The 22,000-nt window shown below is 41.6% G+C and overlaps 4 protein-coding genes across 7 annotated transcripts; 2 read left to right on the top strand and 2 right to left on the bottom strand.

Moving 5' to 3' along the window:
* Positions 1 to 944: 944 nt before the first annotated feature.
* colgalt1a (collagen beta(1-O)galactosyltransferase 1a) lies at positions 945 to 7,961 on the bottom strand. Its single transcript, XM_083677481.1, has 12 exons — positions 7,595 to 7,961; positions 4,714 to 4,824; positions 4,501 to 4,618; positions 3,914 to 4,048; positions 3,583 to 3,787; positions 3,326 to 3,445; positions 3,087 to 3,163; positions 2,854 to 2,960; positions 2,610 to 2,742; positions 2,358 to 2,485; positions 2,033 to 2,239; positions 945 to 1,940 (listed from the first exon to the last, which is right to left on the bottom strand). The coding sequence occupies exons 1-12, from the start codon at positions 7,810 to 7,812 to the stop codon at positions 1,673 to 1,675; spliced, it is 1,827 nt and encodes a 608-aa protein (XP_083533607.1). The 5' UTR covers positions 7,813 to 7,961; the 3' UTR covers positions 945 to 1,672.
* A 508-nt stretch (positions 7,962 to 8,469) lies between these two features.
* pgls (6-phosphogluconolactonase) lies at positions 8,470 to 12,471 on the bottom strand. 2 transcript variants are annotated; one of them, XM_083677798.1, is made up of 6 exons: positions 12,342 to 12,471; positions 10,851 to 11,120; positions 10,556 to 10,663; positions 10,284 to 10,385; positions 9,213 to 9,353; positions 8,470 to 9,049 (listed from the first exon to the last, which is right to left on the bottom strand). In XM_083677798.1, the coding sequence occupies exons 2-6, from the start codon at positions 11,112 to 11,114 to the stop codon at positions 8,903 to 8,905; spliced, it is 762 nt and encodes a 253-aa protein (XP_083533924.1). In that variant the 5' UTR covers positions 11,115 to 11,120; positions 12,342 to 12,471; the 3' UTR covers positions 8,470 to 8,902. The 2 variants fall into 2 exon arrangements, with proteins under 2 accessions (XP_083533924.1, XP_083533923.1); XM_083677797.1 differs by lacking the exon at positions 12,342 to 12,471 and adding an exon at positions 11,650 to 11,782.
* LOC310810137 (uncharacterized protein) lies at positions 12,187 to 13,911 on the top strand (the record flags this gene model as incomplete). 2 transcript variants are annotated; one of them, XM_083677794.1, is made up of 4 exons in its annotated part: positions 12,187 to 12,506; positions 12,660 to 12,735; positions 12,823 to 12,931; positions 13,091 to 13,911. In XM_083677794.1, 4 exons carry the CDS (start codon positions 12,187 to 12,189, stop codon positions 13,861 to 13,863), a joined length of 1,278 nt encoding a protein of 425 aa, XP_083533920.1. In that variant the 3' UTR covers positions 13,864 to 13,911. The 2 variants fall into 2 exon arrangements, with proteins under 2 accessions (XP_083533920.1, XP_083533919.1); XM_083677793.1 differs by having other exon boundaries at positions 12,660 to 12,931.
* Positions 13,912 to 14,229: 318 nt separating this feature from the next.
* Positions 14,230 to 16,195, top strand: LOC310810138 (uncharacterized protein). 2 transcript variants are annotated; one of them, XM_083677796.1, is made up of 4 exons: positions 14,230 to 14,598; positions 14,689 to 14,819; positions 14,980 to 15,085; positions 15,212 to 16,195. In XM_083677796.1, the coding sequence occupies exons 1-4, from the start codon at positions 14,307 to 14,309 to the stop codon at positions 15,811 to 15,813; spliced, it is 1,131 nt and encodes a 376-aa protein (XP_083533922.1). In that variant the 5' UTR covers positions 14,230 to 14,306; the 3' UTR covers positions 15,814 to 16,195. The 2 variants fall into 2 exon arrangements, with proteins under 2 accessions (XP_083533922.1, XP_083533921.1); XM_083677795.1 differs by having other exon boundaries at positions 15,209 to 16,195.
* The last annotated feature ends 5,805 nt before the right edge of the window (positions 16,196 to 22,000 follow it).

Here is a 22,000-nt window from a genome sequence, read left to right as displayed (position 1 = left end):
CAGAGCACACATTCTTCTGAGCAGATAATATGGGATTCTTCCAATGTTGTTCAATTGTTTGCACCCTTCTCTTTGTGGTAACGTAAATAGGGAGCTTGTTAGCTTTGGGGTTATGGCACATTTGAAAAAGGACTATAATTACCGCAGAAGGGATAACCTGTCACCCAACAACCCACACCAAAACTCAAACTGTGGCACTCATAACTACTAGGAATTAAACTGAATTTACATCTTTAAATATTTTAGCTGCCTTCCCTCTGTAAAAGCTGTACAGTAAGATTGGCAAGAGCATATCAATCTAAAAGTAAAATGGATATTGGATACATCTCTTATATGAACTGGAGATACCATAATGATACATAGGCAATCATCTTTTAGCGAAATATTTTATTCTTTGGCATGAAGACACACTTGTTCTAAAATGCTAGACTGACAGAAAGCAATCTCTTGCATTAACTCATAACTTGACTGTAGACCACCATAAGTCTATCCCTCACTTAACTGCAATTGCACAACCAACGCAGTGTTATAGTTGTACACTGTTGGAGGTCCCACATAGAGGAGTGCCTCTCCAGACTGACACAATAAATTACTTGGAGAAAAGCATGATGATCCAAGCATCTTATCTTTTTCACAGGCTTTTTAATCTAACTACTGCACAAAAGAGTACTGCTTTACACTGAAACCACTCGAGACTGTGAGGAGAGACCAACCAAGTTTGAATGTGGCTAGAATCTGTGTGGGCATTTTATTTCATTTTTAATCATATACCTCCTAAACCACAAAGTGTGAGGCGTTTACAGTGGTTGGTCTCGCCTATAACCCTCACAACAGTTCTAGTGAAGGCGTTAACTTGGAAACAGACCAAATCAGATGGCGGGGACGACAATGAATCCACTGCTATATACAGATGTACTGTAACTCAATGGTTGACAGGAGGCAGATAGTGATTCACTTGGAGAAATGTGCTTTAATTACTACTAATCTCCATGTCACAACTTTATTGTCCATCCAGGGATGGACAGTTGTCTAACTGAGTTCTCCTCTGGTTATGCCAAACCATATGGGACTTTGCTTCTGTTTGTAAAGCAGCATGCTGCCCTTCAAGCATCTTCATATTTACATAAAAATAGATATCACCTATGGTCTAAAAACAAAAAGCAGGATCTCAAAAAGCAGTACCTCCCAAAGCATGCAGATTGCTCGTCTTTCCAGTAATTTGACAAAGACCACTATACAATGTTATATAGTTAAAGAAAAGAAAAGAAAGAAAAACATTCATTAGTTATAGATGTGGAGAGGTCTTTTCTTCTCAATCTTGAGATTAGTCACGGTGAATCAAGGCACTTCAGGCATTGTGGAGACATCAGAAACATATTTGCAGTTCACAGTCTGATCAAGACACTGAAATGTAACAATCTCATCACTGCTGTTGTGCAGGTCCCATCCTGCATTTTGGGGTGGGCAGAAGTTAGGTACTGCAAATACAGCAAAAAAGGTGAACGGAGTGAAATATTGTCTTTAAAAAAAGGATACAACTATTTAAAAAATGCATAAGATGCAACTCATCCCTTCTTAGTTTATCACTTTGGACAAAAAATATGAAACAGGCACATCATGTCCCTGCGATGATGCAAAGGGAACAAAATCTCTCTGAGGCCCCCAGTCCCCCTCATAGCTCATCCCGTGCTGTGCTGTCCAGAGGAGACTGGAGCACATCAGAGTTCTGGGCTTCAGTGCTGATCTCTGCCTGCTCCTGGGTCTTGCCTGTGCGGCCCCTGTCCCAGTCTGTACGGACCTTCTCATTGTCCCACACTGTGGAGGTCTCAGTGTCACTGATGTAGCCCGTGTCGCCTGTGTAATGGGTTGGGAACACCAGCAGGGGTTCCGCTGAAAAAGCCTTCAGGTCCCGAGTCTCAAACTGGTCCATGTAGTCTGAGCTGGAGAGAAAGAGAGGATACAAATGTCAAGAAATTACTTGAAAATTAAATAGAGAAAAATGGATAGTGGAAACAGCAAAGGAGACACTCACACAGGGTGTTTATTGAACATGATGGGGAGGAATTCGTCCACTGGCAGCATCCTCTTTAATGGTTCCGCTTTCATGAGCTTCTGGGCACCTTGTAATGACATCATGTATCCCAGAGTCCAATAGGAGTAGTCAGCCTCCACCAGGTTGTGGATTTTGGGTACAGCTTTCTCTGGGTGATCTACCTGCATTCTCTTCCGTCCAATATAACTGGAGAAATAACAGTTGGGAAAAGGGTTTAAACCACATGCTTAAGGTTAATGGTCCAGCATAGACCATGGTCCAAAACAGACATGCTAGAGGACCAGTGGATGTTAGGGACACTCACATAAGGTCCCAGTCTAGACCCTGGCTCTCCACCTCACTCATTAGGTTCGCCAGTCGACGCTTGAAGAAGACCTCAAAACGCAGATCATCCTCCATCACCAGGGAGGTCTTCACACCCCGCTCTGCAATCTGTGCAGACAGAGCTTAATCAGTCACTTCTACATTCATAATGACAGAGCACAGTGGAAAAAACTGTAGCTAATATTCTACTGTGTCTAGGCCAGAGAGCCAAAGCCTAGCTTTCGCTGCCCACCTCTTTCCAGATGTTGTAGTGAGAGAGGAAGCAGCCCAGTTCTCCCTTGGTTAGAGGCCGGCCATGGTAGGGGTCACTGTAGCCAGGGAGCATGTGGATCCCCAGGTTATTCACCTCACTGATGTTCATTGCTCTGAAATAATGTGAAAGAGAGTCAGATAAGTTGGCTTGAGGTCATTTGCATTATCTGTATAATGATGAAGAAAATGTGCAGAGGAGTGTCTTCCAGACGGTGTAAACTTACTTGCCGTCTACAGCTGGAATGACCTTGCAGGCGATCTCCTGCTCATACAGTGTCCTCAGCATGCGATCCCGACGGTCTGTCCGCCGTTGCAAGTTTATCATGAACACCTACATACACCCAGCAATTGAGCCAATAAACATACTGCCACATTTTAACAGCAGAGGGAGACATTTTGCACTGAAGTGTAAAGACCCATTTTTGTATCATCTTCCGAGTGCCCCTTTTTTACTCACCTCATCAAATCCCAGTTTGTCTGGATGTTTGCTAGGGGCAAGTATGTATTTGGAGGGCATCACTGGGGGATTTCGAACTACAGCGAGAGGGAAGATGGATGCATATTACAAAAATGGTAAGAATGACTTGATAGCTCCACATGCTACCTGGGTGAAATTAGTTAGAGAGTAGGGAAAAAATAAGAGAAGCTTGAGGGAATGTTACAGCCCCTGATGGACTACATTGATCCCATGCTCACCGTTAACCTCCAACAAGGAATGCAGGAAGCTGTCTGCTTCGTCCTTCAAGGAATTATGGGAGCGCAGTGGCACAGGGAAGTACCCATAAGTCTCTCTGTTACATACAAACATTTGCACATCTGTGGAGGGGGAGGAGAAAATAACATGGAGAGAAACAACAAGTTCAACAAGATATAACAGAGGTTTGGTATCAACAAGAAATTAATAACCAATTGACTCTACTATGACTACCACCACTACATGTCTCTTACTGTACCTGCCATGCGAGCAGAGAAGGCAAAGACAATGATGTCATCAAAGGCCCAGCTGTAGTCTGGGTGTGGGGGGTGGAAGGCCAGCTCCTTGGATGCCTCTTTTCGAAGATCTATCAGGAAGGTTGAGTGGACCATGGGCACTGCAAAGCAGCCCTTTCGCACTTGCTTTCGCATGGGTATGTAGGCAGGAGTGCGTTTATAGTAACCCTGGTGGGGGGGGGGGGGGGGGGGGGTGTATGATTTACAATTCAGTGAGCATTTGAAAGTTTTTCAATCAGGGTGATTGTACTTTGATTGTGCTCTTTCAACCTCATACACCCAAACACACAGTACCTGGGCCGTCATCCCACACCAGAAGTTGGAATAGGCTGCACGAGATTCAAGCATCGGCGCCACAATGGTCTTATTCTCATTGATGAGCTTCCATAGAACATTGGGGTTGGTCAGGAGGTTATCACAGTCCACCAACTAGAAGAAGAACACGAGTGGACAGAGTGTGAGGAGAGCAGGAAGAAAGGGGAGGGAAGCACATTAACTCCATTGACATTTACGGAGTAAACGTTTTACAGAATGAATACTCTCAAGTGAATCTTGAACAAGGAGGTAGCAAGACTGACGATAACCAAGTCCATTTTTAGAACAAAATCTTTGTCCCATTTTTAGAACAAAAACTTTGTCCCAAAATTATACCATATGAGTCCTGGACAATGCAGACCAGGTTAGGAGAGAACATTCTGAGGAAAGAGCAGCTGTACTTTAAAAAATAATTGGCCTGGCACGTTTTTCACAATCACAAACAGGGTTAGGGTTAGGGTTAGCTAACCCTAACCCTATCTACCCAAATTAACTAGATTAGACTACTCTAAACCCGTTTTGTTTTATCTGTTTTGTCTCTGTAAGGAGGAGCCATGGAGACGTACCAGGAAGTAGTCAGCCCACATCTCGCGGGCGGACTCCAGCGCTGCCTGGCGTAGCTTCATCACGTGTGCATAGCGCAAGTTGGTCCACTGCTTAGAGCTGTCCTCATCCTCATACTCTCTGACAAATGCATACAAACAAGAAAATCAGTCTATATCCATACATAATTGATAGACAAACACAGCTTCCAAATGAATGAACATGAGAGCACTCACTTGGGCTCCTCTTGTGGCCTCCACTCCACATAGTGGTAGAGTGTCTGTACCTTGATGAGCCAGTCACGCAGAATGGCTGTAGTGTTATCCACATTGTGGTCAGTTGCTACCCTGTCAAAACAGAAATGGAGGCTCATCATCAAGGCTATCATTCCCTAACACCAAGACAGTACCATATCTCTCACACACACACACACACACACACACACACACACACACACACACACACACACACACACACACACACACACACACACACACACACACACACACACACACACACACACACACACAGCTCAGATGACAATACCTCAGTGTTCACTTCATTGAGGCCTATTGTCTGGAGCTGTGGGAACCGACACCAATGTTGAATAATCACAAGCATACAGCATACCCCAGGCTCTACTAAAATATCAAGATCACATTTTCAGGAGTAGGCCAAATGAGAGCATAAAATATGCACCTCAAACAAGCAAGAATGCTGGAGAAATGAATGGTCAATAGCTACTGGAAAATGGAATGGTTTGTGTGTGTGCACAGTGTGCACCACGTGTGTACTGTATGCAAGCATGCATGTATGATTCCATTCCATTCCTAGCTGAGGTTCTAACTCAAAGCACATGTTGAGTCCTGTCTGTCTGTGTGTGTGAGGAGATCCTGTTACAATATGACAAAACCATCTTTCCTAAGGCATAGTGTCAGAGCGCTGGCCTGGAGTTCCAGACACATCGACACCCACAGCAGCAGCCGAGCTTGTAGTTCTCCTCTGAGGGCAGGCAGCCACGGCAGGTTCTCTGTGAGGAGTGCTGATGTCACACTGGCCTGTGAGAACACTGCAGCTCTGTGCTAAACCACTTCTCTCCTCAGTCCTGTCCAAGATTCATCCTAATCAAACTTTGGATTACATTGAGGCCTCCAGTGGAAATGTCTCTTCTGCTCCGCTTTCCAGGTATCAGTCTGTCAAATTGCTGTTTCACTACAGCCTGCTGAAGTGCATGGGTACTGTATACACTGATCACCCCCCCCCCCCCCCCCCCATCCTTACTGGTCAGACTCGGTCCCAAATTCACTCCAGCTTGTCTGATGGTGATCAGAAAGGCATGGCCTGAAAACTCTGCTAAGGCAATAGACCTACAGTTTTAATTTGAGGGCTGTTTATAACATACCAGATGCAGCTTAATGTGCTTATAAAACCTGTCCAAACAACATGACACATAATACACATTTACAAATATGCCTTTTTACAAATAATCTTTCACTTCCTAGAGTACGTTCTAAGCCCACACAACTGCACTGAGTAGGCCTCTATTGAGATTTACACTGAGAGGCTCACTACACTATGGCCTATTCATTGAGTAGGTGAGTGAAGAGCATTCCTCGTTTAGCCCAGCAGCCAGACTGGTCAGAGCTCAAAGCCAGGGTAGGGCGACTGTTTGAGAATGTTGTTTGGATGTGAATGGTGAACCCCCATCCCCCTTAAACATCAACCCCTCCAGGGCGTCCCTGGTAGACAGATGTTTACACAGCCAAAATCTCCATTACCACATTTTGCATTCTAGTACAGAGGTCCCTGAAAACACAAGGAGGGTAGAGGATATAGACTAGTAAGAGTTCAAGTACAGTACTGTACTATACAGCACATGGGACACAACATCACAATCATGCCCTTTAAACAGAATGCTTAATACTGTATGTTCTGCCATTAATTGAACTCCATTAACAGATCTCAGGCATTAATCTCAAAGTAAAGCCACATGCCAGTGACTTAACTCTGGTCCCACAAATGTATGAGAGCTTTTGAGGCCCTCAGATTAGACATAGTCCATTCTAATGGATGGAGGTCTCAAACCGGCGGTTCCATGTCATTTCAACCTAACAAGAACATTTATCAATACTTACAACAGGAGGCAATCACCAGTATCCCACCTGGGTTTACCCAATAAAACTCCTATTGACCTCCATATCTCACACCCACACATTTAGTGCTGGCTGCACACCTGGTCTTGTTTCAGACAATCTCACCTGTGAGACAGCCTCTGAAAGAGTGTAGGTGCATTGACAAACCTGAACTACCCTTCCCACTTTCCTAGTACTGCTATAAAAGAGCAAGAGGTCAGAGCCTGGCGGAACGATCACTTTAACAGCAGCACCAGAGTCTATTGCATACATGCCATGCAAACATGGCCTTTGACATTGCCCATTGACATTGCAAATTGAGTTTTGGATAACCTCAGAGAGACATGATCATTAATATTCTATTAATTTCAATATACATATTCATTCATCTTTGAGTAAATCAGGATGTGGCTAGTCTGAAGGGGGGGTGCAAATATCATGAGTTCCCAAAAATGGTACTATAGTTAAAATACTGTTGCTAGTGTGGACAGGTTTCAGATAGTTACAGAGAGGGGGCAGGGGGCGATCGCTCCTGTACCAATGAATGGATGAATAAATACCACGTAGACAGGAATTGGCTATAAGTGTTATTCACTCACCCAAATTAGCAGTAACAATACTTAGCTAAGCACATAGTCCATAAATATAGCTAAATCAATTGCAAACGTCTCAACATAGCACTTTTTAAAACAAAAGTATACTAATCGGATGGCGTTGCCCTAAAATCGTTGTTTCTCCCCTTCCCCTTTTTGCAGACGCCCTACCCCTCCCGCAGTTTGCCGGAGGAGTTCAGAGCTCATCATTCCTGTCTGAACAATGCACACTTTTGTGATGAAAACTGCTCCAATCTGGACGACGATTGCATTTACTGAAAATGCCAGCGAACACTAATGTTAGCTAGAGATCATAGCCGACATAACAATCACCGGATGTTCCTTATTTTTTTATTGACGTTGAAGTCTGGCAAGCTACTTAAATTACTTACCAAACTGCCACGCGGTCCTTTGGGTAATTGAGGCGATCAATAGTTCCAAGAAAATAAGGCAACGAGTGTTCTGAGTTACGGCAGATGAGGGCAATGAGTACCCGGGGGGCGAGCAGTGGCGATTCGGGGCTCCAGCGCTCCTCGGGAAAATATCCTTGAGCTGGTCCGAATAAGAGGAGTGTCAGCAGGGTGGACAGCAGTAAGATGAAGCGGTGCATCGCAAGGACAGCAAATGTAAAATGAAGTTTTAAACCAAAAGGATACAGAGTGCTGTGCAGAGAAAACAAATATCTCACTGACTTGGAAGTCCTTTCGTAAAATAATGTCACCACCGACAAAAATACAACACCTCAGTGACAACGCTGCAAAGAGCCGGACTGTCTTCTCAACTCGAGGATTAAAGGGGATGTTCCTTAAACGTTTAAAGGGGACGGGTTTCACTCACAGGTTCATTAGGGCCCATAGCCTACACTGTCATTACATTTAGTTATTTTAGCAGAAACTCTCATCTAGAGCACATTCATCTGTGAAACAACATCACAATCGTCGCACTCTGTAACAGTGCCACACGCAGTCAGTGATAGAGAAGGGGAAGAAAACAATTGTTAGTTAGCCATGCTTGCAAGTAGTTACCTAATAAATTGATTCATCAATTAATCTTAACAAACATTCACGTGCGAGTCATAATTGGCACATACATGTCTTAATCTCTTAATTTTGCTGACAATGTAGCATTAGGTAAAAGTAACTGACCATTTCAACTGTATTGGGGTATTATTGAAATAGTTGTTAAAGGAGCAGTATGAAACTTGTGTATGAAACTGTACATAATGTGACATAAAAACAAATTATGATCACTCATCATCACTCTCTCACACAATAAAACATACTTTTTATTGACATAATTTTGCACCCCTTATCCATAAGCTCTGAACTGAAAAAAGGTTAAATGCAACCTGTAAATTAGACATCAACAGATGTCTAATTTAGTAACAAACTACAACACTGACATCATTAGGTTTTCAGAGGCTCACCATTCAAGGAATTAGTTAGTTGTGTATCCTATAACAGTTCCATGGGAATGTACACACTTCAGTTAAGAGGGTATTCTCTTTGCATGAGATCCGATTCACGAGATGTGTTTCTCTACTTTATGACTTTGTGAGCGTAAACAAACATAACAGTATCTTGCTTAACCACACACTTTTCTGCAATTTAGAAAACACAACAACTCAAATGGAGACAGGAATGTTCTTTTTTTTTTTTATTGATGTTGATGTCTTCTCTCTGGTCCTTCCTGGTGGAAAGTCAGAGTTTTACCCCTGGGTCTGGTCTCTCTGCTTGGAGAGTCAGGGAAGCAGCTGCTGGTTCATCTATGAGCCAGAACAGTTCACCCTGGGTAGGGACAACTCGAGCTGCAGGCAAAGCTGGGCCTTCTCCACCCTCCAGCACTTGCTGTGACAAAATTAAACTCAAAGTTAAAGCGTTACATAATGCAAGCAAATAAGCAATCATAGGAATACTATGGGGGTATCAATTCGACCATTACCGTTGCATGAAATGAGTTTCATGGTGATACTGCATCAGAAGAATGTTTGATTTGCAAATTGTACAGTACCTTTAGCACTGGTGCTTTGCTGCCCCCTGTTGATACGAAGACCACACAGTGGGCTGAGTTCACCACAGGAAAAGTCATGGTCACACGCTGTGGTGGTGGCTTGGGCGAGTCACTGATGGGAGCCACAATCTTCTCTGTTTCCTAAAAAAAGGAGTACACCCCCCCAAACCCAAATAAATTATCAAAAAAGGTCACCAAAAAGTACCAGATAGATCAGACAACCTTAAATCACTTTACAAACATTATGAAATGAATATACACATATACACAATGACATCCACAAAGCTCAAATGTATGGTCCAGTCTAAACACATGAATGATCCCTGCATAGTTAGGGGAGTGACTTAAACAGTGCATGCATGGCAGGACATGTGAAGTGTATGTGTGTGTGTGTGTGTGTGTGTGTGTGTGTGTGTGTGTGTGTGTGTGTGTGAAAGCCCACAACAAAAACCACAGGACTGAATGTGTACTGGGGCAGAGCTCCATAACTAAATTAGCAAATTGAAAAAACCTAAAGAAAATGGTTTAAATATATACTTTACCAGCAAAACACACGTTGTGCACTCATAGCACCAGTTTTCCAATTCCATATTCAACAAATATTATTTACAGGTGTCACTACAGGATGTTCTGAACCCTAACGGTTAATGGGTGGATATTCAACATATTTTGAAAATGGGTGGGTTTTGATGATCACACAGGCAGTTTCAACATGGTTACCCCAGATGTTGGGCTGATAGTTACCTAATTTGGTATCATATAATCATGTCTTCACAGCACAATACATCATGAGTGTCTTCATGGACCCCTTTCCTTACATATACAGTAAACATCTATGTTCAACTGAGGAGGAGCTGCTCATTTACAGTTTAAATAATATAGGCGAAGCTGCATTGGACGTGTATGTTGGTGGTTTCCCCTCCAATTACTTACGAAATACTCTTAACAGATAGGAATAGCATCTAAACAGCCTTAATTACATCCAGAAGAAGCAACGCCTTTTTTATTCCCACAAGCAGACATCATGATAACAAGAGGCTCATGGGAAACCATAAAGATCACTATCCTCACCTCCAAGAGGGGATGGTCTGGGAAGAGGGAGCAGGTGTGTCCATCAGGGCCCATGCCCAACAGCAACATATCAAACACAGGAATATCCTCATTTGGGAAGGTCTGCACATGAAAAAACAATACTTAATAACAAAATTAGGGGTAAAAACGTGATGTTGTTCTTGTGTAGTAATACTGTTATAACTGTGTGTATTAACACTAAATACTAGAGTAACAACATTGTATAAGTATGTTGTTTGTCAATTACGAAATCACAGTGTAAGTGTGCATACCTCCTTCAGTTTGTGGGTATAATCCTCTGCACACTCCTTCACATGTAAAGATGGATCAATGGCCAGAACCCCATTGTCAGGGATGTTGATCTTGGAGAACAATTGATTCTGTACAGGGACATGAGATTGACTACATTTTCCTAAGTAAAACATAATCATTGCTTCATAGTTACATTTAAAATGTTCCCCTTGACAAGGTTCAATCAATATGAAATGCCACCATCAGGAGGCTATTTGAAATTGTGCAGACATGTTTCTGATAATGTTGTATGTATAATTGTCCAGATACTGTTACCTTGTACAGTCCATAGGTGCTCTCTGGGTTATCAAATGGAACCAATCTCTCATCACAGAACCCTACCACCCACTGGCTGCAGTCCAAATCTGGCAGAGAAGGCAGCTCCTTGCTCAGCATGGACACCAGGCTGCCCCCTGAGAGGCCTAAGGTGAACCGGCCATGGGAGGAAATTGCCTTCTCAGCCCGAGAGATCACCAGATGAGCCAGCGCTGGGCCAAGCTCTGCTGCCGAGGGGAAGACCACAACTCTCCTGCCTGACATCACTGACTGAGATAGAAGAGGAAAAGGAGTTTGAGATAAAGGGAAACGTTGCATTGCTTAACCCAGACTGTGTTTCTTCTTGCATGCAAATCACTTATTATACTTTCAAGGAAGAGTTGGTCACCACATTGTTTTGTAATTAACCGTGATATTGCAGAATTTCAACATCGATTTCATGATGCAATGCACATCATCAACTCAAGTAGGCCTAACGTCAGCACAATGTAGTCTTAGAAAACATGCCATAATGATAGTCATATAGGTAGTCATTAGTTTGATGTTGTGAGGAAAAACAAGCAGCATGTCATCTTTGAGAACGAGACCTGGCTTCGGTTTGCTTAGATATAGGTAAGGAGTTGAACTTCCTCATTCATTGACTAAAACATGGAAAGCTGTCAGCTGAGCGAGAGGAGAGCAAGTGTCAGTATTGCTCATCTAAAACTGGACAACACTGTGAGGGATACAACCGCAAGGTGCATTGCATCTGTTAAAGCATAGCTTTTTGATGTAGGAAAGGTACATCTTGTAAAGTTACCGTATTAAGGATTTATAGTCGGCGAACCCTAGTAATCCAATTTTTCACTTCCTGAATCTCTTCCTCCACTAGCCAATCATAACTCCCCTAGCTAAGGAAATAGCCCTGCTGCATACTGGTCATGGTAGTGTCCTTCAAAATGCTTGTTTTCCCCCTTGTGTTCAGTGAGTGAGCTCGAATATTTTTTTCGAACAAAAAGAAGTTTGCCTATCTTCGAATAATTAATTGTCTGTATTTATTCACACAATACAGCGGCATTATAATTTAATTTAGAACAGTTATTCAGAATAAAAATGTGATGTAATGTCCTCCCAAAACAAAGGCACATTGCCACTCGCTGCATGGTGTGATTACCCTCCGATCCTGTAGATGGGAACAATGTGCCTAATTTTTTGCAATCTGTACATTCATTACATTTTACCAGTGAACTCGAGGAACAAATCATTTTCTATATATTTGACAGTCAGTGGAAAGTAGATATTAACACGCCAGTTTTAAAAACGCCCGTAGAACAGACAGCCAGTTGCAGTAGAGAAAATGTCGACGGTCTTTTCTTTTCAAGCACAGCTCGTCTCTATCATGGACGCTTTATCAAACACAGCTGTGGCAGAAATAAGCAAGCTGGTCGAAATCGAATCAAAGATGTTGACATTAGAAATAACTCGAGGACGGAATGAAATTGTATCACTTACAGAGAAATTACAGTTGATGGAGAATTTGCTATGGATCGCACGAGGGCACAAGCAGGATGCAACGGCACATGGACGCACGAAAACACCTACAAGAGTGACAGACTGTTCAATTAATAATTGCTTTGGAAGATCTCAGTCTGAAGAGGGGAGACCAGAAATAAAAAGGTTTGCAAAGCTGATCCCTGTTGATTGCTGTGCCCCCTGTAGACTTGGGTTGACTACGCCCTACGAGCTGGCCAAAAATCAAAAGGTGTAATGATTCTGCCAGTGCCCCGACATTTTAACTGTCAGCCTGCTAAACTATTGTTTATTTTATAGTGAGAGTTCCTGGGAAAGCAGCTGTCCTCCCCAAGAGACTAGTGTCCATCGAGATGAAGACACTTCCCTTGTCGAAGTAAGTTTTGAACTGCCATACTGTAGTCTTAGTCAATTTCCTGGGTGTAATGTCCTTGATCAAACTATTTCTTTCTTCACTTTACAGCCTACAAATGTCATCAGAGACCAGCCTGAATTGATACTGATAAAGGAGGAACCTTCTGAAGTGGACATATGTAACAGTGGGCCAGAGAGAGAACTGATCAGTCAAAAGAGTGAGTGTTATACAGCAAACGCAAGGGGCATAACCCATTGTCTAACTTTAGAATGAATATTGAGTTGGCCTAGTTATGTATGTAATAAACTGTTCAATTCTGTTTTTGTTTTTTTAAATGTAGGCCTGTGCTAATTCATGCTTTTCTGTATTTTAACAGGAGCTGTAGCACTGGAAGTAGATGCTGAAAAAGGGTGTTTTGATGTCCGTCAGCATTGTGTAGACGACACAATTAAACTGCCCTCGCTTACTGAGAGCCAAGTGAACCAGAGCAGTCAGTCCTCATCAACAGATGGACGAGAGAGACAAGACACAGAATGGACACAACTCACACGTTCAGAGAGCCAGGATGCACACCTCTCACCTGCACTCCCTAACTCAGAAACTGGAAAAAGCTGTAGTAGAGAAATTGTCTCTCAAAGTTTCAGTGTAACAAAGAACATGAGGATCCACAGCTTGAGAACATCTCCAGGGGCTAAAAGATTTGGCTGCATACACTGTGGCAAGAGCTTCAGATGCTTTAGTCAGCTTGAAATACATCAGAGAAGTCACACAGGAGAGAAACCATTTAGGTGCACACTGTGTGGAAAGAGGTATGCACAAAAAGGGCATCTTTATACCCACCAGCGCACTCACACAGGAGAGAAGCCATACCGCTGTCTTTATTGTGGAAAGGGCTTCATTCAGAAATGTACCCTTGATATGCATGAGCGCACTCACACAGGAGAAAAACCTTTCATTTGTGGAAAATGTGGAAAAGGATTTGCAAAGAATTGTAACCTTAAAAAGCACATGGCTTTACACTCAGACCTTAGCATGCACTTTTACAGTGAATCTAGAGTTCCTGCCTGTGCGATAACAGATGGAAATGGACATGGGCAAATTGACCTCCTCAACAGTACTGCTAGTACCAACAGTAGCCTCTGCAGCTGATTTGTTGGGTTTCATTCATTCATAGTTATTCCGTTAAACTATATAATATTAAAGGTCATTTCAACAATTGCTGTGTCTGTTTGGTTTGTTTGGTTTGTAGGAGAATTGGAACCGGAGGAAGTGGTATGTAAATATAAATAATTAAAAAGTGTCTGGTTTATTGTTAACTTCATACCAATAATATATATATAAAAAACATAATTTAAATCACTTTGTTGGTAACATGCCCCACAATAATTAGAACAAACTGAGCCAAATAAGCTTTATTTCATATTTTACGGTAACATATCCCATAATACCATGCAATATTGTCAATGTATCCCAGCCAATCGCCGCCTACCAGACGGTAGTCTATTGTATCTGGCCAAAACTAGCTAAATAGGCTTTTAGCTAGCTAACTCTTTTATTGATCAAGCTACTAAGCTACCGGTAGATACCTAATAATGAATACGATGATAAATAGTGGACGTTTTCAAATACAGTTAGCTTCGATTATGGGAACGCTAACAAAAGCGGCTGTGATTGAAATCGGTAAACTTGTCGACGAGTGCTCCACCGTTCTGCGTTCTGAAATATCTGAACACGTGAATGAAAATGAGGCTTTGAAGAAGAAATGTTACTTACTCGAGCTTGAATTGAGAACTCTAAAGAGCATACAATCGCAAAGGGGTGTCAGTCGTCTTCTGAATGGAATTCAGGGTCCAAAAGACTTCACAGCTACTTCAACGAACCGTGGTAAGCAGGGCTTACCCTCAGCGAGCTGGTCAATGATACATGTATTGGCTAATAAAATGTTATTTATAATCATGTTTTCTGTTTTTTCAGAAAGGCATTCTCCCGCTATAGATGGTGTGTTTGGAAAAGACTGGTGCATAAATCTATGGAGAGAAGAAGAGCCCAGACATGAGGATAAAGAGACAGTGGGAACAGCCATCTTGACAGATGAGGTCACTCAGGTCAGCTCTCAAAAATGTTATGATTTGCATCTCCACCAGTATTTCACCAGTACCTTCACTTGTGTGATGAAGGGTTATTGCCATGTGCATCTTGAATTGTCAAAGGTGTTTATTGACTCATTGACATCACTTAATTGACATCTGTTTTGTACACTGGTAGACAATAGACCTGGAGGACAATGAGCCTGAATTGCTCTTTGTCAAAGAAGAGATGTTTGAGGATCGGTCAGTGGACAAACAGAGGGGACTTGCAGGCAACAGAAAGAGTATGTTTGATAATTACATTAATAATAAGTATAACTCTTACGCACTTTGACTGTATACAAATCTGGTTGAATTTGCTCGTAACCAGGACAGTATTTGAGATTGTTTTCACTCTTACTTGACAGCAGGTGTGGCTTCTGATGATGGTGTAGGACAGAGCGCTATCAATGAGCCTCACCTCTACCAGGGCGACTTGAACACATTTCCCATGCCTGGTGTGAGCCAAGGGGAACAGGGAACAAAGCAGACACCCATGGAGAGCCTCATGGGAGACCCCACATTGGCCGCCTGTATAGACAACACAGGAGAGCGAACTTCTGATTCAGCAGATTACCTGGAATATCCTACCAGTGTTAACTTCAATGCAACAAGAACCCTAATGACTGAAAGAGAGCAAAAGCAAAAGTTTGATTGTTTGTTTTGTGGGAAGAGCTTTAATTATTTGAGTTACCTGAAAGTTCACATTCGACGGCACTCTGGAGAGAAACCTTTCATCTGCACAGTCTGTGGGAAGCGTTTTGCGCAGAAAACTTACCTTAAACTGCATCAGCGCACACACTCTGGGGAAAAGCCATACAGCTGTGCAGAATGTGGAAAGAGTTTCTCTCAGAAAAGCTCTTTAAATGTACACCTCCGAAGTCACACTGGGGAGAAGCCTTATAGCTGTGTGGATTGTGGGAAGAGTTATGCATATAAGCATGGTTTTAACCAACACCAATGTTTCAATTGAAAGAGCAGCATTTCACCTGTATAACAAATCTGGCTAATCTCTTGGAACGAAAACTTTGTTTTATCGCTAAAGCGTTGTGCCACTTCATCTGTCCACAGGATTGCACACAAAACCCTGCCTTCTTCCTTTGCTGCCTGCAACTATGTCACAAGATTGGTTAGAAATGACATGCCCAACAATATCAACATAAACAGGGTGAAGAATGCCAGTGTAGTAGATACATATTTATTTGTGAAGATAATTGATCTGCCAACACATCTGCTAATACAGTGTAATTTATTTGTATTAATACATACTTTATTTTACTCTTTTTACTCAAATAACTTAATGGCAACATCACTTTGATTAAAGTGTAATGTATTTTTCCTGTGTTGTTTTTGTAATGCCCTTTCAAGCACTTCAAAATACACCAATGGTTATATTATTGTGTGTGTGTGTGTATGTGTATGTGTATGTGTATATATATATAGATATAGATATAGATATATATATAGATATAAAGTGCACATTAATTGGGAACATCAAGACTAGTAATTTGGTTCTAATGTCAACAGAAGACAATGCATTGATGATAGCATTCTATTCAGGTAAAGAATGTACTGTGTGGTAAGCACGGTATTTATGATTTTTATTGCTCATTTGCCGTGTTCTTTGCTAAATACTAACAGTCAGTTTTGGTATAACACCGTGAAATACCCGCTCTTGTATATAGTAACCTTGTTTATTTGTTCTTATGAACATCCATGTGTTCTCTTAGCAGTTGCCCACTGACAAAAGACAACTGACAATGTGAGCAGGTATGCTTTTGTGCTCTCTTCTTTCCTTTAACTGTTTCACCATGAGAAACCAAGTGTTGATTGAGGTTAACTTTTTGTATGAAAGTCTTTCCACACTTTGCACATTTGAATGGGCTCTCGCCTGTGTGAATACGCAGGTGACATTTAAGATTTCCTTTCTGTGTGAACCCTTTTCCATATATGGTGCATGTGTGGGGTTTGTCTCCTGTGTGAACAATATGGTGTATCCTTCGGGTTGACTGAGAAGTGAAAGCCTTCCCACAGAATTCACAAGCAATCTTAAAATCCTGAGAAGGGACACATTTGTGTGTTCTGATCATACTCATCTGAGGAAAATGCTGCTTTCATACTTCACAGAATTTAGATTTGTCACTTTTGTGAGATCTCATATGTAGTGTCAGAAGACTTTGCCGCAAGAAAGTCTTCTTGCATACTTCACAACTTAATTTGTTCTTGTCTGAATAACTGGAGGAGCGCAAGTTAAACCTATCAACGTAACTGAAAGTCTGTCTATTTGAAACTGCAGTTTTTTCAGTCTCACTGTTTGATAGTGCAAAGTTCTCTGCATATGTTTGTTGTGTGATGTCCACGTCTTGTACTTCAATCAACTGTTGCGTTTGGCTGTCACTTGGTATAAGATGTCCATCCTCCTCCTCATCTTCAATGGGAATGACGTGTATCATACTCCTCTTCTATATTAGATTTGTCATCTCCTGGAGAAAATACAACAGAAAAGTAGATGAAATGTTAGAATATAGAGCTTAAGATTGTAGTGTTAATGCAGGCAATTTGCCACCAAATAAGGCCAAGTCAAACATTTCAGATCAAGACATATTACTCCCCCTACCCTCTATATTCATCCTTGGTCTTCCCAGTAGGCATCTGTTTAGGATGACCTCCTCAAAATTCTCCTCTTTGATTTCTGTTGCATCAAGTTGGCCTGGAAACTCCCCTATTGTCTGCAACAGAGAAATTAGGTTATTCTCTACTGTCATGATGCCTCAGTAAGCAACCACAACACCAAATGACAAATGCATTTAAGGAACAAGAAATCTAAATATGACTAATCATATGACTCATATGAGTCTCAATGGTCTTAAGTAATTGGCTCCACCTTTGTGTTTCCCAAAAGGCCCCTAGCTATCGTTCTCCATGTTGCTTTCACCTATCGCATCTCAGATCAATACCAGGTGTACATAAGGGGGAGAAGAGGTAGTCAATACACATGTTGACTGCATTTTACCTTATGTTGTGAGGAGTTAGTGACATTCTCCATGCTGTATGGCTCCTTCTCTTTCCATAAATTAATGCACCATTCTTTTCCAAAGATACCATCTATGGTGGGAAATCCATTCATCCCTATAATAGATATCAGATGTATCAAACTGAACAGGCATTACATAAGATTCAAAATGTCTGCAATTCACTAAGCTACTTAGATAAAGAAGCAGGGTCATAATTGGACATACCATTGCCACCTGTCTGCTGTTCTAAATGCATCTCCAGCTTGGACGTCAATGGAGCAATGATTTACTGACCGTTTGGGGGGTGTACTTGTTATGGTCAATTCACTTTCCAAGCAATATAATTTCTCAATGAGAGCCTCATTGTCAAGGAAGACCCGAGATAATTCCGAGCGCAACAATGCTGAATCTTGATCAACAAGTTTGCATACTTCAGCCATTGCGGTTTTAGCAATTATCTCCATAATGGAGGCAAGTCGTGTGTGAAAAGAAGCGCGAGAAGACATCGCTATGCGTTATTACCAAAAAACCTTGTGCGTTGAGTGAAAAAATAAGTTAAAATAAACAATATTCCCCTTGGTTTTTCAAGCTGTCCAAACAAAGTTAACCCACCAGAGAGAAACAAGGGGACCAAAATGAAAGTGACAGTTATAAATAATTTTCCGTTACCCGACGGATGTAGTCGGCACTTTTTCATATGACGTTAACAACTTTGGTCCTCTATTATTATAGACTGAATTTGAGAATAATAATTTGTGAATATGTGTTGTGTTTCTTTATAGTTATCAATAAAAAAACAAATGCACACTCTTAAAGGTTCAGCTGTCCCTGTGAGAGAATCCTCTGAAGAACCCTTTTTGGGTTACACAGAAATCTTTTGGGTTCTATGTTGAACCCTTTCCACAAAGGGTTATACATGTAACTCAAAAGGGTTATTCAAAGGGTTCTTCCATAGGGACAGCCAAATAACTCATTTGAAACACTTTTTTTTTTTAGTGTAAACACTATCAGAATAACTCAAACTTTGGGGATATTCCTCATCTAAATCTTCAGGATTTCTTATGAGATTGTGGATTTCCTGTTCAATTAAAGTTGTCTCTATTGACACATTTGACATCTTAATTCACATAGGCTAATCACATTACTGAAGAAATGGATGCAGACACCAGTCACACCACCATAACCCGCGAAATATGGCACATGGTTTTTGTTCTTGATTTAGCCAAATGTGAGGCCAGAGTGGGGCAGAGCTTTAGGATAGGATTTCTCCTCCTATTAATATATCCTGGTACCCCTACATACCATACATGCATACAGAACATACAGTCTCACTCAGCAGTCCAGCTCCAGCTCTCAGAGAGAATGGAGTCCAACGTTACATATCTTGCGGTGGACGAGTGCTCCTGCGCCGTATGTGGGGAGATCTTCAGTGTTCCTGTGGTTCTCAGCTGTGTTTCCTGTGGCTGTAGCTTCTGCAACCCCTGTCTGGAGCAGGTCTGGGAACTACAGGGTTCTAAAGAGTGTCCTTTCTGCATTGTAAAGTACCCTGGACCTCCCCAGAGAACATGTGAGGAACATGGGGAGAAACTGACACTCTTCTGTGTAGGGGAGTTGGAGCCTATATGTTCTGAGTGCCGGATATCAGGGCTGCATACAAATCACAGAGTGTACCCCATAAAAGAGGCACTGGAGGACTGTAAGGTAAGATGTAGGTTCAGCCCATAAGATATAGAAGGTTTGTTTGTATTGTTTTATGTTATACGTTTGATCATATTTTTAAAGTCACTGTTGAGTTACCCAAAAGGTTGGGAGAACATCCTGCACATCTGGCTCTCACAGACATTTACATTACATTTACATTTTACATTTATCCAAAGCGAGCGATCGGCCAGGTAGGATACAAACCAGGAGAGTGTAGAGTCTCAGATGCCCAGTTCTACAGAGAGACCTGCCCCCCACCGCCCCGCCCACCCAAGTTATACATTCTTCCCATGCTCAGTATAGAGTAACTCATGTCATTGCATACTCCCATGATCTCTCTCTCTCTCTCTCTCTCTCTCTTTTCCTAGGTCTGCATTTTTTTGCCACTAGTATACCCCTTTCTTGTGCTCATTATCGAACTTGCTGTATTCTTTTGCCAACATATTTCCTCTCACTAGTCAGAGTATTGTGAATAAGTTTGCCTTGAACTAGTGTTTCTTACATTTGTCTGTTCAGGGAGATGTAATGTACTGTAGGATGAACTACCATAAGACAGGCCTGTTGAAAGTCTTTGAATAAAGACTTTCCAGTTCATGAAGAGTCTTTGTATCCAGTTATGTGTTATGAAAACATTGATGACTGTGTGTGTCTCTTGGTAATAGTGTCTTGGTAGTATAATTTCTGTCACAGGGGCGCAGCCGGTGTCAATGGCATATCTTTGCACAGCAGAGAGCAGATCATTATAGAGTATCCGTGCACATACTATACTACATACTGCTCTTGGGGTCTTTCTGTGTCAGGGAAAATATTCCTTGTTACCTTCTATTTTGTGAAGTGTTTTCTTTATAGGTTAATTGATATATATATTTTTTATATCATTCAGGTTATCTTTTTGTCACAAATCAGATGTGTAGTGTAGTATGAATTGCCATGCATACACTGTCAATTTAGTGAAAAGCCATTCCTTTGATGGCAATACAAAAGGTCATTCCTTTTAATACATTTTAGTAATACATTAGTCTCTACAGTCCTCACATGTTTTTACTGTTTGAATCTCCATGGCCATTATATTTATATTCTCTAATGTTTTGTCTCATTGTCTTTTTAATTTTATTGTCCTTTCTGCCTTTATTTATTTATTATTTTCTGTGAAGCGCATTGTGTTACCTTCAAGTATGATATTGTGCAAAATAAATAAAGTTAGTTATGCTGATAGTAATGCTGTAGTAATGCTGTAGTAATGCTGTAATTACTAAATGAAGTTAGCAACTACATAGTAAATTTGGTTTGTAATTGCATCATAGAGATTGTTTTTTGTGGGAATAGGGACTGTTCTTTATTTCAAAACTGTAAAAACAAACTAGCAATTACTCGTCATTATGCAACAACATGGTAATACATGTTTATTACTACAGTAATAACAGTATTATTGCAGCCAGCCCCAAATGATAGATTCCAAATCTTTTTAAAGAACTCCATCTGTCCAGAGGAACAATCTCTCACTCTAGAATTCCATGACACTTAGTCCATACATGATATGCAAAGCTTGGAAATAGATCAATGTCAAATGGCAAAAGACCACTGAGAGGGTCACTGTAACCATATCTTGACACACTCCACTCCAGCTCTCAGAGAGAATGGAGGCCAACATTTCATATCTCATGGTGGACGAGTGCTCCTGCGCCGTATGTGGGGAGATCTTCAGTGTTCCTGTGGTTCTCAGCTGTGTTTCCTGTGGCTGTAGCTTCTGCAACCCCTGTCTGGAGCAGTTCTGGGAAAAACAGGGTTCCAAAGAGTGTCCTTTCTGCATTGTAGAGAACCCTGGACCTCCCCAGAGAACATGTGAGGAACATGGGGAGAAACTGACATGTCAATGTCAGGGGTCTATAGACCCTAAGGATCATAGAGTATACACTATAATTGAAGCAGTGGTGGACTGCAAGGTAAGATTCAACAATTGTTACGCCTGAGCACTCAGTATATGCAACTCTATTCCTAGTGCAGGATTTTACCCCTGTGGCCTAACTCCCACTACAAAGTATTGAGTTAACTATACAATTTTCAGCGTACAGTAATGTGAAAGTAATTGTCATTATGAATATTGTCACTTCAAAGTGATGTGGCCAAAATATTTGCTATTTAAATTAAATATTTATTTATTAACATCCTTTGTACAAATATGGGAGTGATTCAAGACATCTTTGACCATGGGGTGCTTTGACCTGGTCATGGCCCAACTGGACTGTGAAAAATGTTCCAAGGGTCAGTGGAGTCGTATATTCTTACCCTCCTGTCCTACCCTTCATCTATTTATACTCTTACTCCAGTCCTGCCAACTTAATTTGGTAAGTGTCTATGAGACCCTTTCATATGGGGCGGCAGGTAGCCTAGAGGTTAGACAACAGGCCAGCAATCGGCAGGTTGCTGGTTCGATCCCCACTCCAG

This window comes from Argentina silus (assembly GCF_951799395.1).
Source record: "Argentina silus genome assembly, chromosome: 9".
Lineage (NCBI taxonomy): Eukaryota > Metazoa > Chordata > Actinopteri > Argentiniformes > Argentinidae > Argentina > Argentina silus.
Note: the sequence above shows the minus strand (reverse complement) of the source record. Positions and strands in the feature narration are given on the sequence as shown.